The 18,819-nt window shown below is 35.0% G+C and overlaps 1 protein-coding gene across 3 annotated transcripts in view; it reads left to right on the plus strand.

Annotated features, from left to right (window-relative positions):
- Window positions 1-18,819, plus strand: part of BIRC6 (baculoviral IAP repeat containing 6) — a 244,234-nt gene that overhangs the window by 45,686 nt on the left and 179,729 nt on the right. For all 3 annotated transcript variants that reach the window (XM_063078978.1, XM_063078979.1, XM_063078980.1), the window contains exons 9-10: window positions 4,708-4,766; window positions 10,629-12,023. In XM_063078978.1, coding sequence (XP_062935048.1) covers window positions 4,708-4,766; window positions 10,629-12,023 — 1,454 coding nt within the window. The remainder of the gene's footprint in view (window positions 1-4,707; window positions 4,767-10,628; window positions 12,024-18,819) is intronic.

The following is an 18,819-nucleotide window of genomic DNA, read 5'->3' on the forward strand; positions in this document are numbered from 1 at the left end:
AAGGCAGGAGGACCTAATTATTTAAAACAATAAACCAGTAGTCAGAGGTGAGTTGAGGCACCATAATTATTGTTATAGAAACATTTTGGTAAAATTGCTGTTCTGGATTCTCCGCCACTCAGTGTTTCTGACAGGTTCCTGTTTTTTGTGGCTGCATCTGTTCTATATGAGGACAAGAGAGTATAATCCCACTTAACTCACCTGTTTCCTAAGAAGCTCTGTGGTTGTAACTCTGAACTGGGTTAGGATCACACAGCAACATGTACATTATTCCCAAGTAGGCAGAATGAAGGGTTCCATAAACCACTTGGCTTATGATAAACAATAGCAGCTACTACTTTTAAGATTCTATAGGTAGCAACATGAAATGAATCACATTGTGTGATCAGATGTTCTAATATACTGAGGATATTTACCATTTCACTTGCAGGGATTTCTTATGTTACGAATGTGTGATTGGTATTGCACTGTACCCAGTGATTTATCATTTTACTTCACAAACCCCTTGGTGGCATGCACTTTCATTAAGTGTAATGTAAAATTTTATTAATGGAAATTATTTCATTAATGGAATTTATGGAAAATTCACAACATATAAGTTGGGAAGATTACCTCTGTCTAGTTCCTCTTGGTAAAAGCATGTGGAAATTACTGGTAGATATATGAATGTGGTCTGCGCTCTGGAACAGACTGAATTAAAGCATCCTGGTTGTTCTCAGTTATTATAAATCTCTGTGAAAGTTTGATGGGAAAATAGCTTGCCCTTTGTTGGTCTGAGTTTTTAACCATATTTTCCAATAGGACTGAAAACTAAGCTTGCTTGATTTCTGTGATTTTCTTAGGAGTTAATGGAAAATTGAGAAGATAGTGAAATTAGCATGTCTTTCTAAGCTCTAATTTTAATTAGAACTTTGTCTTAGAGTTTTGTAATTTGTAAGTTAAAAATGGAATCAAAATGTGCTTCTAGGATCACACCCACATCTTCATCCCCACATTCGCCTTGGTAAAATGTACATTTTAGGTACACGTGTGTCCAGTAATTCTGGTGGAGATATCCCACATGATAGGGGTAGTGTGCTGGATGTGAGATGTAAGTCCATAGGACTGCTTTTAAAAATCTTACAGTCTACCTAGGATAGAAGGATTTTTTTGTCCCAAGAAATTGTGAAAGGAATCATACAGAAAGATTACTCTAAATTGGTGTGATGGAAGGAAACTGAAGAAATGGAACTTCATACCTAATCTTAAGCCCCCTGTCTGCCCTTCCATTTACCCAGAGGTAGTAGGAGTCCTGTTGTATTGGTTGTGAATATAATGAGCCAAATTACTTCTGACTTTGTGTGGCACAAGATAGTATATTTTTAAACTAAATATATTCTATGCGGGTTTCACTAGTTTGAAGAATAATTTATTAATTGGAGAAATTAAAGCTTATCCAAGAAGTTTAAAGTAATTAGAAGTATAGCTGGCTTAGAGATTGTTTTTGACTATTTCTACTTAGAAGACAGTATTTGTCTTTGTTTTAAATTTGTTCAGGGATGATTTGGGAACACATTTAATTTTAATGAATTAACATTTTGTATAAATGCTTCATTGTCATTGTATATTTTGTCAAATTGGTAAAAACTTCCTGAATTTAACTTTGAAGTTGTTAAATTGTATTGGCACAAACCAAGGTACCTCCTGTGATATTAGTGTGTTTAGTTTTCAAAAACATGTATAATCTTAACATTTTCAACTTGTCCATAGTATCTTATTTGTTTTTCATGTTTAAACTTTGTAAAAGGTTTGTATCATGTAAAGGGCTTTAGTAAATCTAGTGTCTATTATATAAGTAATACCTCTTCAAGGTCCCACCTTTCAATTACCATAATAGGATTTCCCACGCTCTTAACAGTCACAATGGGGGCTAAGTTTCTAATACATGAAACTTGGGGGGACACAATTCAAGCTTCAGTGAGTTTTGGGGAGACATAATTCAATCCACTACAACCCATAATAACACTATTCAGTTATCTTAACATTTACATGTATACTAGTTTTTTTTAGCCATGTGATTTATTAAAATTATCTATTTATTTATTTTATTTTATTTTTTATTTTTATTTTTTAAAAGATGACCGGTAAGGGGATCTTAACCCTTCTCTTGTTGGTGTTAGCACCACGCTCTCCCAAGTGAGCTAACCAGCCATCCCTATATAGGGATCCAAACCTGTGGCCTTGGTGTTATCAGCACCATACTCTCCCAAATGAGCCATGGGGTGGCCCCAAAATTTTTTAATTTTTTTAAATTTAAATTTTTTATTTTTGGGGGGCAGCTGGCCAGTCATGAGCCATGTGACTTTTAAAAAAGTTTTATTGAAGTTTAATTTTCATATAAAATTCACTCTTTAGGTGTACCATTCAACAGTTTTACTCATATGATTCTATCCTTTAATAGTTTGTGAATTTTTCTGTCATAAAATATTTTAGTAAAAGATAATTATATTTTTGAAGATCTTCAGGATAAAACTTTCTTTGCTAATTTAAGATGATTATCTGGCAATCCTTGTAATGTCAAGACACCTGAATTCCTTCTTTCAAATACACTACTGCTTTATTTTACTTTATGTCTCAGTACAGCTGGGTAATGCTTTGTTGTTTTTCTTAATGTAAAAGCCTCTCTGTACTTGAAACATATTGTGTATAATTGGTTTGGACTTGTATATTCTGGATAATTTCCAATCATTAATATTTCCTGTTGGCATTTATTTTTCCACTCATCTTATTATTTCTCTGAAGCTGGCAAATTAGTGTTTGAATACTTGAGGCCAATTAACAGCTGATTTTAAACTTTTTTGCGTTCTTTCTGTTTTAAATTACAGCATTAAATTGGTTTATGGGCAATTATTATTATTTTTGTTGTGTTTTGTTTTCCAAATGGTTATTTTAACAGATTGTTTGAACATTAAGTTTATTCTCCTTTGCAATCCAAAATAGTTACCTGAAGTTTGCTGTGTGTGTGTGTGTGTGTGTGTGTGTGTGTGTGTGTGTGTGTATTTACTTTTATTGTGTATCTATTTTCTAAACTCTTTGGCACAGTATCTCTGGAGGCGTTCATATTTCCACAGTTCAAGTCAGGAGAGAGCTTTTCTTTTGTACTGCCAGTTTTGAGCATTTAAATTTTGTCTTGTTTGGGTTGTGGCTTTTTTTGTTTTTGTTTCTGCATTTTTCATTTGTAACAATTGTACTTTTTATTTTTCAATGTCCTCTAACTACAGAGTTTTCTTTCTCCCTCCCTCTTCTCCCTCCCACACTTCTACATTCACAGTTGAACCATATTATTGGGAAAGGCGCCTTGATGAAAAAGATCAGGATAGGACTGCTGGTCATTTCTCAGTGTTTCCCTAACATAACTGGAAGAAACAAAAAATAAAACCTAAAGAGTGTCCCCCCCCCCCCCCTTTTTAAACACATCTCTTGTGCTACATCAGTGGACATAACTTCGGTTAGTTTTACGAAATGTAACATCTAACCCCTTGTTTTGTGAGAAAAAGAAACTGCAATGATTTGAAGTTGAGAATGTGGATACTGCCTCATTCACACACTCATTCTCAGACTGTTAAAATCCCTCACCCTCCTTCTAGCCAGTACAATACAGTGCGGTGTGGCAAAGGTACAGTGAAGGTGGGCTTGAGACCCAGGCTTGGTTTATGAACAGTTATTATCACTCAAAAAAATTAAAAATACAGAAACTTTGTCAAAAACATTTTAGTGAGTTTTTCCCCTCAAAATTTCAAACATTGCCCTGGAGCGTAGTGTAGTTAAGCATTTTTCATGGAGATTACCAACTTATATATAAAATAAAATTATAAATGTCTGTGCATTTCACACATAAGTGTAGTATATTATTTCAAAAAGAAGAATCACCTTTCTGCAAAATGCATCTTTTAATTTTTATAATGAGTTTATCAGGATTTTAGAAACTACTATAGACCTGATTAATAGAGTTCAAACAGCTGAATATTGTGTTAGAATGGTCTGTAATTACATTTTTTTCTTGTCTGCTCGCAGGAGAGAGAGAGTGAGGATAAAAGTAGATGCAAAGTGGGAGGCTGACAATTTTTTGGCTACCTAATTAAGGAGCAAAAGAGAGGCTATTGTCTTGACCCCTATCTTCTGAGTTGGAATAGTTTACCTATATGTGAAGGAGTTATTAACAGCCCCTCCAAAACAAACAACACACAGGACAAAAATGAAATACATCTGCTGTGTGAGCACAGATACATATGTGTGGATATACAAGTATTCTGTCTGGTTTTAGGGTAACTGTCCTGAATTCAGTAATAGAAAAGTTCTTAAAATGTTACTACTTCAAGCTTGTGCTGGATTTGACTAATTGCTGTTCTCTTTTACCTTTTATTTGCCCAAATGGTCTTTAGTCATGTAACAGTTTTTTAAGTCAACAGATGTTAAAAATCCCATACCCTATTTCAGATAGACATTTATTTAATAATTTAAAATGATTCATAATCAGCATTGTTAATCAGTTGTGATCTCAAACTACTATTTATATCTCGTTTAAGCTAGTTTTAATAGTTTTGTATGTTGCTTATGTTTGAGATGTGTAGCACTGGTTTTAACACTGTACTCTTTTCTTTTGCTTTCTTGTGGGATGTATACTTTTTTTGAAATTCAAATTGCTTCTACTTTTTCTTTTGATTTAAGTGATGATTTACTGGAGGATTCAGACAGTGAAGAGCATTCCAGATCAGATTCTGTGACAGGTATGTAAAAAATGTTAGGTAATTTATTTTTTTAAATCTGTGGATTTATGCAGTTCTAGGTAAAGCAAAATACCACTTAATTCTAAATTTCTTAGTTAATGCATACTCTAAATTTTCACTTATGTACACAGAAAACTGAAATATTATATATCAGAGATCCTGAATTAGTAGTATGTACATAGTGTTCCACAATTAAAATTTGAATGCTACCTATTTGAGTCAAAGAAATGAAAGTGATAGTTATATTAAAACTTTGTCACATATATTTGGGAATTCAAATTATGTTTATTTTATTTGTATAATGTATTCTGTTAAATAAAAGTAATGTTTAAATTAAAGCTATTCTCAAAAGCAAATAGGTGAATAGACAATGAATTTTAAAGCATAACATCATAAACATTAAGGCATCAAGTAAATGCTGCTGTACTTGCTGATAAAATATTAAGGCAAAGGAATATGCTTCATATTTTAATGTTATTTTATAGGAAACATTAATAGTGCATCCCAAAATAGCTTCACTGTGTCAGAATTTAAATCCTAACTCTTATAGTCCGATTGCACTTCCTAATGTATAAAATGGTGATATTAACATCTGTTATTTAGAGTTTTAGGGATTAAATAAGATAAATACATATAAAGCATGAAGTGCAGTGCCTGGGGAAGTAGACAGTATTTTAAAAATGTGACCATTATTGTGGCTATTTTTTAATGTCAAATGTCATGTACAAGGACATATATGAGTATAACTTAACCTCTTTAGAAGAGACATGGTTTTATATGGTACAGTTGACAAAAGTTACAGTTATTTAGAGTAGTAAATGTTCTCTGAATTCTAATTTATCAGGAAATCCTTTAGAAAACCACGAAATAGAAGATTGGACTGATTTTGAGTTAACACTCAGCTGTCTTTTGGAGCAGTTCTTAACAATGGAAAAAAAAAAAAATACAGTAACAACAAAGGCAGGAAAATGCCCTGAGAAATGTACAAATATGTAATTAGTTCTAGAAAAATAAAGAGTTGATTATATTAAAAATTTAGGCTGATGAAGATAATGCTCTTTCCTACTTGTTGTCCTCTTGCAAAAACGGAAGAGGGTCATTTTCTTAAAGAATAATCAGCTGGTCACTGGTCACCTGGAAATCTGGTGAGAGCTTGAACTCCTCCACAAGATACTCTTTGGTCTTGTCAAGTGACTTAAACTCTGTGGGCTTCAGTATTTGCTTTGTAAAGTGTTTTCACTAAATGTTTCCACGGTCCACTTTCTGTTTGTAAATTTTTTTATTCTAACTCTAAACTTTCCTTTTTGTATGCTATAGCTTTGTTCTTTTCTCTGGGTCTAAAGACCTCACTCAGTATGTATTTTTGTAATTGTAATTCTTGTACTTGGTCTATTTTCCTGTCCCTTTTCTACCTTTATCTTTTTCATCTATTCCTGTTTGGTTTTTCATACTTCCTTTAGATACTGTAGTACTGTTTACTTCCTTTTCCAGCAACTAGAAAATTACTATATGTTTCTGTTGACTAAGTATGATACATCTTTAGGGTTAGGAATGTTGTCTTTATGTAGTTTTAAAAGGTAGCTATGGGCCGGCCCGTGGCTCACTCGGGAGAGTGCGGTGCTAATAACACCAAGGCCCCAGGTTCGGATCCCATATACGGATGGCCGGTTAGCTCACTGGGTGAGCGTGGTGCTGATCACACCAAGTCAAGGGTTAAGATCCCCTTACCGGTCATCTTTTGAAAAAAAAAAAAAAAAAAAAGGTAGCTATGGTAAGAGAAAATATACTTTTAGATCAAAATTTTTAATTGCCTTATTTGAAGATTTATAAGAAACTCTTTCATTTATAATAAAATATGTCTTCTAAACTAATTTTGTTATGTTGAAAGACTATGATGAGTTTATGTCACCATATATGGAGTAGCCATATGTATTCTTGATATTAATGGGAGATATGTTCTTGTCCCGAAGTATTAGAAAATTAGAGGGCCGTTTCAAAATTTATATTTACAACTCTAGGTGATTCCCATCAAAGTGAATGATACCATCTGAAGAATTGTAGAATACATTTCCTGATTTCAAAAATGTGAGTGCAGGGCTGACTGGTTAGCTGTTGGTTAGAGCGTGGTGCTGGTAACACCAGGGCCCAGTGTTCGATCCCTCTACCTGCCAGCCGCTGGAAAAATAAGTAGTGCAGGCTAAGAGACATCTGTATTTCGTTTGAAGGTTATGACTTTTGAAAGTATCTAGATGATCACAGAAAGAAAAGTTTTGTGTTTGGACTACATATCATTTTTAAGGATACAGGGGTTCTTGTGAAGAGTGAGAAAAATGTTTGGCAGGAGATTGAATTACAGCCTAATTGCTAACCTCAGGAAGTTTGTCTGGCAGAAGCTGTGGGATTGACACTACCTAAGTAAGCAGAATAAAGAAGGGTTTCCCAAAGTGATTGCTTGAAGAATATTAGACTGCAGGATGTTTGTAGGTATGTTGTATAAAAATTTATTTTGTGGTCTAATAAGTTTTAAATACTCTGAGATAAGTAGAGATGATAGGTTTCCTTACTGTGGGATTTGTCAGTCATCAATGTGCTGTTTTCCTGACGTTGATTAAATAGTTGAGAAGAAGCAGAGTAATAATGTCACTTGTTATGTTTTCCTTTTTAATGAACAGTTTTGCCTCACATGCCATTAGCTTTGAATATTGTCTTAAATGTGTGTTTATATATGTAATTTATGATTTATTTATTTTGTGTTAATATATACATTGACTAACACTGATTTTCTTGGCAATTTCCTACCATAACTTTTAAAAACTCATTTAAATAAGTTTGACTCCAACAGTTGAGCATCCTTAGGATTTATTGTGGTGTGCTACCTGTTGTAAAAATATCTTACTGTCAATCTTCAGTTTCCAATCTGGGCTAGTAGTATATATTAATGTTGCATGGCAGTAAAAAGGCTGCATGTGAATATAGCCAAGTGAGTATTTAAGTAAGTGAACAGCCTCAGTAGTACAGTTATATGGAGTTTATAACTAAAATTTTCTTCTGCTTTAGCTAGAAAAGGTTTTAGTTTTAGAAGATTAATAGTAATGATATATGAAGTGAGGTCATCAGCATATTATGGGATATTCTAGGTAAAGCTGTCAGTGAGCATGTTGAAGAGATCATGAACAAATAGTTAGAAAAAATGATGTAAACAAAGCTTCCAGTATACCTTAAGTGTTTGATGTTCCATGAATCTGTTACTCATTCTTCTGTTTGGACAACTTTCAATGTTCCATGAATCTGTTACTCATTCTTCTGTTTGGACAACTTTCAGGCCTTCACCTTGAGTTCTTTTATATTTATTTCGTTTACTCTTCTGTGTTCTTCTTATCTAAATTATAAGGGCAATTCTAATCTTTGTTGTATTTCCACAAATCATCTAAAGGCGTTATGTTATTGTTGCTAATAATGTTGCTGCTAGACTTAAAGTAGTTGGTGCCATTGGGGAAAAAACAGATTGGTGGAAAGAATTTTCAGTTCACTGTCAAGAGATTTTACCTGACTTGGGAGTCGTTTGACAACTATTGTAGGGTTTTGTGTAGATAGAGATCACATGCTTGTTGGGTTGAGACAAGAAATGACTTTTGGGCTTCCAGTCAAGATGGCAGAATAGACAGTCCCAGCGTCGCCCTCTCCCACAAATCAACCAATTTACAACTATATAAAAAAGCAACAACAGCCAACCTGGGGCTGCTAGAGCTCAGGGGAAGAGGAGGAGAGACCTACAGAGTGCATGAAGGCGGGAGAAGCCACTGTGAGAGAAAGAAAAAAATGCTCTGACCATTTTATGCCATGGCTGCTTTAAGGCTGGAACTGCTGAGCACATGGAGCAGGAGTTGGCAGAAGCCGCAGCTGTGCCCTTTGGATGGAGTTGCTTGGAGGTGGCAGGAAAGAAAAGGGCCTTGGTGGTCCCCAGGCCAGCAAGACCACTAATAGGGTTCCTGTGGACCCACATAGGAGGGAGGAGCCAGAACAACTGAAAAAATGGAGCCACTCAGAGGCTGGTGAGTCATCTCAAGGGACTGGTGCATGGCCTGTCCTACGGGAAGTGTTTGCAGCACACGTGGTAGGGGAGACGGGGCCACTGGGTGAACATGGGGGCACAGCAAGGACAGTTGATCTGCATCCCAATCAGTGTAGGACCACTTAGAGGAGACTGGTCAGGAATATAGAATTGCATGGGGTGCAGTTTGATGAAAAGACTAAGGCCCAGATCAGAGTTACTACTCAACCCAGGTGCACCAAGTCTCTGGAGATCCAGAAGTGCCTATAAAGTCAACCATTATAACCTGAGCTGCACAAAAAGCCTTTCCTAGGGAATCAGCAGCAAAGCAGCAATTTAGCTAAACCACGGAGCTCAAGTATTGGTCCCAACAGGAAGTTCCCCCACTTTAGAAGTAAGCAAAGGACAAAAAATTAGTTCCAGCTGAGACACACCGCCAGCACCTAGGGGTCCGCCTGGGGACCCGAGGTATGGAGCCAGGGACTGGACCCCCTCCACAACCAGGCACACCACCGGTGCCAAGGAGCGTGCCAAAAACATCACCTCCATGTGGGTAGCCAGCGACAGCCACCACACTAACCATGGCTGCCGCAAAAGCGGCTAGACGCCACAACCACCACACAGATGGTCTGCCAGCCACTGGAGTGCATTGACACAATGAGAGTCACCAGCAGAGATAAAGAAAAGAGGATGTCTCTCTCCATAAAGCCTATTCCAGAGTGACAGAAGAAGCATTGCTCTACGATAATATTGGGGGACCTGATCACACCTCTCAGCATTGGACAAATCATCTAGGTGACAAATAGTAACCATTTTTCTTTCAGAAGGAGAGAAGAATTCTAACGTAATTAGAGGTGGGAGGGGGGAGGGAGAGGGGAATGGGAAGAGATTGGACAAAGGGCATAAAGAATAATTACGATTTGTAACAATATTTATGCTAGTAATATTGATTTGATCAACATATCTCAATGTTGAACTCCAAAAATATGTATAATCAATTTTGATTCAATAAAAATTAAAAAAACAAAAAGAAGTGACTTTTGTACTATTTGTAAGGTGACAGCTTGAGGAGGACACAATAGAGAAAAGGCCAATAAGGGATTATGTAATATAGTAGTATGACTTTAAATGAACTAAAGATTAGCAGATAATATAGAAGACACTTATGTTTCAATTTAAAATGACAAAGTTTGGGAACTTTTTCTTCCTAGTTATTATTTTTTTCTAAGCTTAGGTTAGAATTAAATTGTATACTATGACAGTCCTCTGATTATCATGATAATCACTGATAATCATCAGCATGGCGATGTGAGAGAGAAGAAATGTGCTATGACTTAAATGATAAAAGAAAGGAAACTAAGATTACAGTAATTTTCATGGATATTCTGCAAAGTGCATAAATGACAGATGCATGAATAGTATTGTCTTTTTGGTTTAGAATTGAAGTGCAGAAATCCTGTTATATTGATACTAATTCAAAGTGATGAATAAATAATATCTTCATTCTTTAACTGTTTAATCTCATAATTTTTTTCAAAAAAGGGATTTTGTTCTCAAATTACCAGGAGAATGTATTCTGAATTGAAAATAATTTTGAATACCTTTACCTTGAATACCTTTATGGTTTTTCTGAGTAGATTCGGCTCCAGTTTGATTAAATTTTTAAAAAAGTACTTTTTCTACTTGTATAATCATAACACACTGATTGGATGAGTAAGAAAATTAATGAAAACATTAAACCACAGATTTTGATTTGCATTTACAAGACCACATTTAATAATTATTGTTTTTTTTTTTTTTTTTTTTGAAAGGGCATACATCACAGAAGGAAGCCATGGAAGTAAGCCTTGATGTAACAGCGCTCAGCATTCTTCAACAGCCAGAAAAACTTCAGTGGGAGATCGTTGCAAATGTGCTTGAAGATACTGTTAAGGATCTTGAAGAACTTGGGGCAAATCCTTGCTTAACAAACTCTAAGAGTGAAAAGACAAAGGAAAAGCACCAGGAACAACACAACATTCCCTTTCCATGTTTATTAGCTGGAGGTTTATTAACATATAAATCTCCTGCTACCTCACCCATTAGTAGTAATTCTCACAGGTCACTGGATGGTTTAAGCAGAACTCAGGGCGAAAGTATATCAGAACAAGGGTCAACTGACAATGAATCCTGCACTAATTCAGAACTAAATTCTCCTTTGGTGAGGAGGACTTTACCTGTCTTGCTTCTTTATAGCATCAAGGAATCTGATGAGAAAGCAGGAAAAATCTTTTCACAGATGAACAATATTATGAGTAAAACTTTACATGATGATGGTTTTACTGTTCCACAGATTATTGAAATGGAGCTGGATAGTCAGGAGCAGTTGTTGTTGCAGGATCCTCCTGTGACTTACATTCAGCAATTTGCAGATGCAGCAGCCAACCTTACCTCTCCAGATTCTGAGAAATGGAACTCTGTATTTCCCAAGCCTGGGACTTTGGTTCAGTGCTTGAGGCTGCCAAAGTTTGCAGAGGAGGAGAATCTTTGTATAGACTCAATAACTCCTTGTGCTGATGGAATTCATTTGTTGATAGGACTGCGGACATGCCCCGTTGAATCCTTGAGTGCAATAAATCAAGTAGAGGCCTTGAATAATTTAAATAAATTAAACTCTGCACTATGTAATAGACGGAAAGGTGAGCTGGAATCAAATCTTGCTGCGGTGAATGGTGCAAATATTAATGTAATCCAACATGAATCACCAGCAGATGTACAGACTCCTTTGATAATTCAGCCTGAGCAGAGGAATATTAGTGGTGGATATTTAGTACTTTATAAAATGAATTATGCCACTCGGATAGTGACTTTAGAAGAGGAGCCAATAAAAATCCAGCATATCAAAGATCCCCAGGACACAATTACCTCGCTCATTTTGCTTCCACCAGATATATTGGATAATCGAGAGGATGATTGTGAGGAACCTATTGAGGAAATGCAGTTAACCTCAGAGAATGGCATTGAGAGAGAAAAAAAGCCTGACATTTCTACTCTTGGACACCTGGTAATAACCACTCAGGGAGGATATGTAAAAATATTAGATCTTTCAAACTTTGAAATTTTGGCCAAAGTGGAACCTCCCAAAAAGGAGGGCACCGAGGAACAGGACACATTTGTTTCTGTCATTTACTGCTCAGGCACAGACAGGCTGTGTGCATGCACCAAAGGTAAGCTGTTTGTTTGATTCTTCTATAACTCTTACGAGATCCATGTATATGGCATTTGTTTGTATGTGTACATAGTATGAATTTTAGGTCTAGGTAGATGGAGAGGAATTCTTTCTTTGTAATGAAGTGGTAAGTTCTACTGTTTTAACTGTTCTTAAAACTTTTTTCTACTGCTCTAGGTAAGGATTCTAACTGTAAATAAGTTAGTAATTTTCTCAGAAAGTATCTTCTCTGTTTTAACCTCAAGAAAGTAACCTACTATTGTTTCTGTGAGTCCTGACTCTACATCTGCTCAAATTTGTGACCTTGGGGGCCGGCCTGTGGCTCACTCGGGAGAGTGTGGGGATAACACCAGGGCCATGGGTTCGGGTCCTATATAGGAATGACTAGTTTGCCCACTGGCTGAGCATGGTGTTGACAACACCAAGCCAACTGTTAAGATCCCCTTACCAGTCATCTTTTTTTTTTTTTTTGTCTTTTTCGTGACTGGCACTCAGCCAGTGAGTGCACTGGCCAGTCCTATATAGGATCCGAACCCGCGGCGGGAGCATCGCCCCGCTCCCAGCGCTGCACTCTCCCGAGTCCGCCACGGGCTCAGCCCACCAGTCATCTTTTTTTGTTGTTGTTGTTGTTGTTGTTGTTTATTAATATGGTGTATCACATTTGTTGATTTGCGTATTTTTTTTTTTTTTTTTTTAAGTTTTATTTTGTCGATATACAATGTGGCTGATTATTGCTCCCCATCACCAAAACCTCCCTCCCTTCTCCCTCCCCCCTCCCCCCCAACAATGTCCTTTCTGTTTGCTTGTGGTATCACCTTCAAGTAGTTGTGGTTGTTATATCTTCTTCCCCCCCCCCCACCAGTCATCTTTTTATTTAAAAAAAAAAAAAAAAAAAAAAGTGACCTTGGGCAAGTTACTTTAAACTCAGTAAACAAACTTTTTTTTCTTTATTTGCAAACTAGGATAAGAAGGCTTACTTTGTAGCCTTGTTAGAATTAATTGAAATAATGTATGTAAAGTTTCTGGCACAGATACTGGTTTTTATTTCCTTCTGAAATAGAAATACTTAGCAAATAATTATTAATTTTGCCAAATAAAGCTTTTTTGTCTGATTTACTTCTAACCTTTGGCTTTAGTAAATCAGTTTTGTAACATCTGAGGCTCTGTATAGAATAATACATACTGTGCAAAATTTTTTCTACTTTTTAAAAAATATATACATTTTAAGTTGGGGTGATAGAGCAATTTTTTATAAAGGATTACTGACAATATTGTGCAAAATGAATAATCCTATTGATAGTTTACTAGGAATTTAGGGCCAGGAGATATTTGAAGCCTAGGTGATTATAACTAAGGATTGGCAGAGGAATTAGGATTTGAGAAGAGTTACACATATTCCTCATCTGTGGTTCTGGTAGGAATCAACCTGATTTTTTCTTCCTCTCTTAAATAGATTTCAAGAGTTTAGCCAAAGAGGAAGATGGTTAATGTAGTGGTTCAGATTGCTGTACTGTATCTTTGAATTATATCTAGTGAAATAACAAGCCCCCCCCCAAAAATCTTCAAATACATCAAAATCCAACTAGGTTAATTTAAAAACTAGCAATATAGAATAACTCTAGCTTAATAAAACTTTGAATTACGGATGAAAAGTTTTGAACAACCAGTAAAATACTATGTAGTATCAAAGATAATTTGAATTTATTGGTCACCTGTGTGCCAGTTTTTTATTGTAAGAACTTTACCTCTGTTAATTCTTTTAGCTATCACACCAACTTTATGAGGTTTCTACTCTTATTGTCTGCAATATTCTTTCCTTATCTGCAAACTTCACATAAGGAAACTGAGGAAAGAAAGGTAAAGTAACTTGCCTAAATCACAGAGCCAGTGTTCAAACCTGGGCAGTCTGTCACCAGAGTGCTTTAAACTACTTTATACTGCCAGAATGTAACAAAAGATGAAAAATCATACATTGAATTCTTTGCAGTCTTTAAAAAGTAGCAGGGCTGGACAGTTAGCTCAGTTGCTTAGGGCATGGTGCCGATAACTACCAAGGTCCAGGGTTTGATCCCTGTACTGGCCAGCTTCCAAAAATAAAAAAAAAATAAAACCATTTAATTTACCACAGGTTATCCAAAATGGAGCTGGGTTTGGAACCTGAGTGACATGGCCCTAGGACACATTTTTATAAGAAGCTAGTATTTTCCAGAAATACAGTAAGGGTTTAATAATTTAAATTATTTGATGAGATATGCTTTAGGTTACTCAGAGGAGAAATAGCATTAAAGCCTTAAATATTTAAGTATTACATATTTAAATACTAATAATGGTATTTAAAATGGACTGATGTAGTCTTCGAGTTTGATCAGTAAAACATTCTAGGAAGTGATCTCCTTTGATAGGGAATTTATCCAGATCAATTGAAACACAAGAAAAAGCCTGAGAAGTTAATCACTTTGAAAATTACCCCCATTCTTCAAGGATTGACTGATCAAGCATTTGAAAAGATGAGATTAGAGAACAGTTGATGTCTTAAAATGTATGTGTAACAATCTATAAGTACCTGTGTGATTTTTAAAAAGTATCTCAGACTGTGAATTAAATGAATGTGACACTGTCTTCTGAGTATATTCAAATAGCATAAAACTCTTTTTCTCTTGGAGAATCATTGTCTTTTCATAAAAATCTACAATTAATAATGTTTTAAGTTAATTTAAATAGGATTAATAATATACTAAAAGTAGTTTGATAAAGCTATATTTGATTAAAATTTAGAAGTTTTACAAATTCTCGTTAAAAAAAGAAATAAAGGAAAACTGTTCATGAATTTCTTTATAAAATGTCTAGAGTTTAAAATGAAAGATAAATTGGTATACTGCTTGGTGCACATATGTATTTAAAATAGAAGGGAAAATAGAATATGAAAAACTTAAATGAGAAGACAGGACTAAGGTATATCAGTGGAATATAAGGATAAGGAAGCAGTTATGGTACCTAATAACATGTTGATGCCTAAAAAATAAATTTGTTAAAAGCTCGCAGTTAAAGGGAATATGTTATGAAATGTTACAGTACTGAATGTGAATGTGACCCCAACAACATGTAAAGCCTATATACTTGTACTGATATTTATAAGGAGAAGTTGAGCTATGATTGTTTTGAAAGGCCTTAATAATCCCATTATCTGGGATTATTGATCTATATGGTCACATCTTTGTTTTGCTATTGATCTCAGGAGGAAAACATTTCTTTAGCTTTCTATTCTTCGTTTGCTGAGAGTTTCCAATAGGAATAGATATTGTGTTTTGTTAAATACTTGTTTGTGTCTATTGGGATGATCATGTGGTTTTTCTTTTTAGTTTAATATGGTGAATTACACTGATATTTGGATGTTTAACCAACTTTGCATTCCCAGGATAAAACCCACTTGGTTATAATGCATTATCTCTTATATAACATTGGATTCAATTTGCTAAAATTTTGTTCATTATTTTTCCATCTGTGTTCATGAGGGATATTATATGGCCCTTGTAATCTTTTTTGTTTTTGTTTCTTGTAATATTTGTCTGGTTATGATATCGAAGTAATGTGTGCCTGATAGAATGAATTGGAAAGTATTCTTTCTTCAATTTTGTGGTAAAGTTTGTGTAGAAATGATTTTATTTCTTAAATGTTTGGTAGAATTCACCAATGAAACCCTTTGGGCCTAGAGATTTTTTTTGGTGGGAAGATTTTTGACTACAAATTGTTTATTTTAAAGAGGATTATTGAGGTTATCTGATTCTTTTTAGTAAGCTCTCGTAGGTTTTTTTTTTGTCAGTTTCATTTACATTACCAACTTTTAGCATAACGAGTTTCATAATATTCCCTACAATCCTTTTAGTATCTGTGGACTCTTTACTGATGTCACTGTTCTTATTTGTGATACTGGTAATTTGTGTCTTCTCTGTTTTTCCTGGGCAATTAGGCTAAAGATAAAACATTTTATTGAGTTTTTTGGGAAACAACAGCTTGTGGCTTAAATAATTTTTTTTTTCTTCTCTTTTTTTCCATTTCACTGATTTCCACTCTAAAGTGTATTATTTCCTTCCTATGCTTGCTTTCGGGTTATTGGTTTAAGACCTTCTCTGATACAGGCATTTTTAAAATTCAAAATATTTTAACATTTACTTGTACATATTTGTTGGGTACAGTGTGTTGTTTCAATACATGTGTATACACATGTGTATCCTGCACAGTGATTCATTTAGAGTAGACAGTATAGTTTTGTACCCATCAGTCTACCACTTTTCCTTCTACCCCCCTGTGATACAGGCATTTTTTAAAGCTATAAATTTCCTTGGAAGCACTGCTTTAGCTGTATCCCCTAAATTTTGATATCTTGTGTTTTTCTTTTCATTTAGCTCAAAATGTTCTCTAATTTCCCTTGTGGTTTCTTGTTTGACCCATGAGTCGTTTAAGACCCAGGTGTTTTGTTTAGCCTCCAAATATTTGAGGTTTCTTGAGATTTCTTTCTGTTCTGAATCTCTAATCTCCATTGTGGTCAGAGAACATAATTTGTATGATGTCAGTATTTTAAATTTTATTGAGGGCTCTCTGGTTAGCTCAGTTGGTTAGAGTGCAGTGTTGTAACTCTAACATCAAGGGTTTGGATCCTCATACCGGCCAGCTACCAAAAAAATAAATAAATGAAATTTATTGAGACTCTTCATGGCCCAGCATATGGTCTGTTCTGGAGAGTGTTCTATGTGCACTTGAATGTATATTGTGTACGCATTGAGTAGAGTATTCTATAAATTTCACTGGTATAAATGTATGTTGTTGAAGAGTTACTGAAGTCTTCCTGATTTTTATATACAGTTTTATCATTTTTGAGAGGGAGTATTGAAATTTCCAACTATTTTTTGTTGAATTGTTTACTTTTCCTTTTAATTCAGTTAGTTTTTACATCAGTTATTTTGAGGTTCTTTCGTTAGGGAGGCTTTTTAATAATTGTTTTATCTTCCTGATGTATTGACACTGTTGTCATTATGAAATATTCCCCTTTGTCTCTATTTTGTGTCATATTAATAAAAATCATGCTGGCTCTCTTATGGTTACAGTTTGTCTCACATATCTTTTCTACTTTCAATTTGTGATTCAATTTCAGTTTGTGATTTTGAATCCAAGATGGGTCTCTTACAGACAGCATACTGTTAGGTCTTGCTTTTTAATACAGTTGGATAATCTCTGCCTTTTGAATTTGAATCAATTCACATTTAATGTAATTGTTATGGTTGCATTTATGTCAGCCATTTTGATTATTTTAATATTTGTTTCATATTTTTTCTTGCATTCCTTTGTTATTTCTTCACTGCTTTCTCTTGTGTTGAATAAATATTTTTAGTGTACTATTTTAATTCCTCTGTTGATTTTTTAAAAAACATATAACATTGGTAAAGGATAATTTATTATAAACATCCAGGCCTGCTATCAAACTAAGAACTAGAACAGTACAGATACCTGGCATCTACTGATGTGTTCCTCCTCCCCTCTCCTAAACTCTGGTCTTCTCCCAGAAATGACTATTACTCAGAAAAATTTTTTGTTTTACATTGTGTTACTGGGTATCATTGTGTGCAATGATCATGTCATGGTGTTTAGCATATCTATCATCTCATTTGTCACCTCTTTATGTTGGGAACATTCAACATCCTCTTGACTAGCTACTTGAAGTTATATAGTAATTTGTTGTTGGCTGTAGTCTCCCTGTATTGCTATAGAACACTAGATCTTATTCTTTCTATCTCTGTACATTTTCGTATCCATTGACCACCCTCTCCCCATCCCCCCTCCACTCTCCTCTTGTAACTACTGTTCTACTCTCTACTTCCATGAGATCAATTTTTTAGCTTCTTCATATGAGTGAAAATATGTGGTATTTCTCTTTCTGTGTCTGGCTTATTTCATTTTACATAAGTTTCTCCAGTCTCATCCGTGTTGCTGTGAATGGCAGAATTTCATTCCTTATCAAGGCTGAGTAGTGTTCCGTTGTGTATATATACCACGTTTTTAAAATGCTTTTATCTGCTGATGGACATTTAGGTTGGTTCCAAATCTTGGCTATTATGAATAGAGCTATGATAAACATGGGTGTTCACTTTGACATGTTGATTTCCATTCCTTTGGATAAACCCAGTATTGGGATTGCTGGATCATATGGTAGTTTTATCTGTAGTTTTTTGAGAGCTCTCCATGCTGTTTTCCATAATGGCTGTACTAATTTACATTCCCACCAACAATGTATAAGAGTTCCCCTTCCTCTGCATCCTTGCCAGCATTTATTTTGTTCCTTTTTGATAACCATTCTAACTGGGGTGGGATGATATCTCATTGTGGTTTTGATTTGCATTTCTCTGATGATTAGTGATGTTGAGCATTTTTTCATATACCTGGTGGCCATTTGTATGTCTTCTTTTGAGAAATGTCTATTTACCTCATTTGTCCATTTTATAATCAGATTTTTAAAAAAATACTACTGAGTTCTTTGAGTTCTTTATGTATTCTGGATATGTGAGGTCTCCTCTCATTTTGTTGGTTGTTTCCTGATTGTTTTGTGTATCCTTTGTTCCTTTCTTTCTCTTTTATTGTTTATCCTGTGGTTTGGTGGTTTTCTGTATTGATGAGGTTTGATTCCTTTCTCTTTCTAATTTTATATCTATTCTACCAGTAAGTTTTGTGTTTTCAGGTGTTTTTGTGATGGTTATTGTTCCTTCTCTTCCAGATGTAGGACTTCCCTGAGCATTTCTTGTAAG

Source organism: Cynocephalus volans, chromosome 14 (assembly GCF_027409185.1).
Source record: "Cynocephalus volans isolate mCynVol1 chromosome 14, mCynVol1.pri, whole genome shotgun sequence".
Classification (NCBI taxonomy): Eukaryota; Metazoa; Chordata; class Mammalia; order Dermoptera; family Cynocephalidae; genus Cynocephalus; species Cynocephalus volans.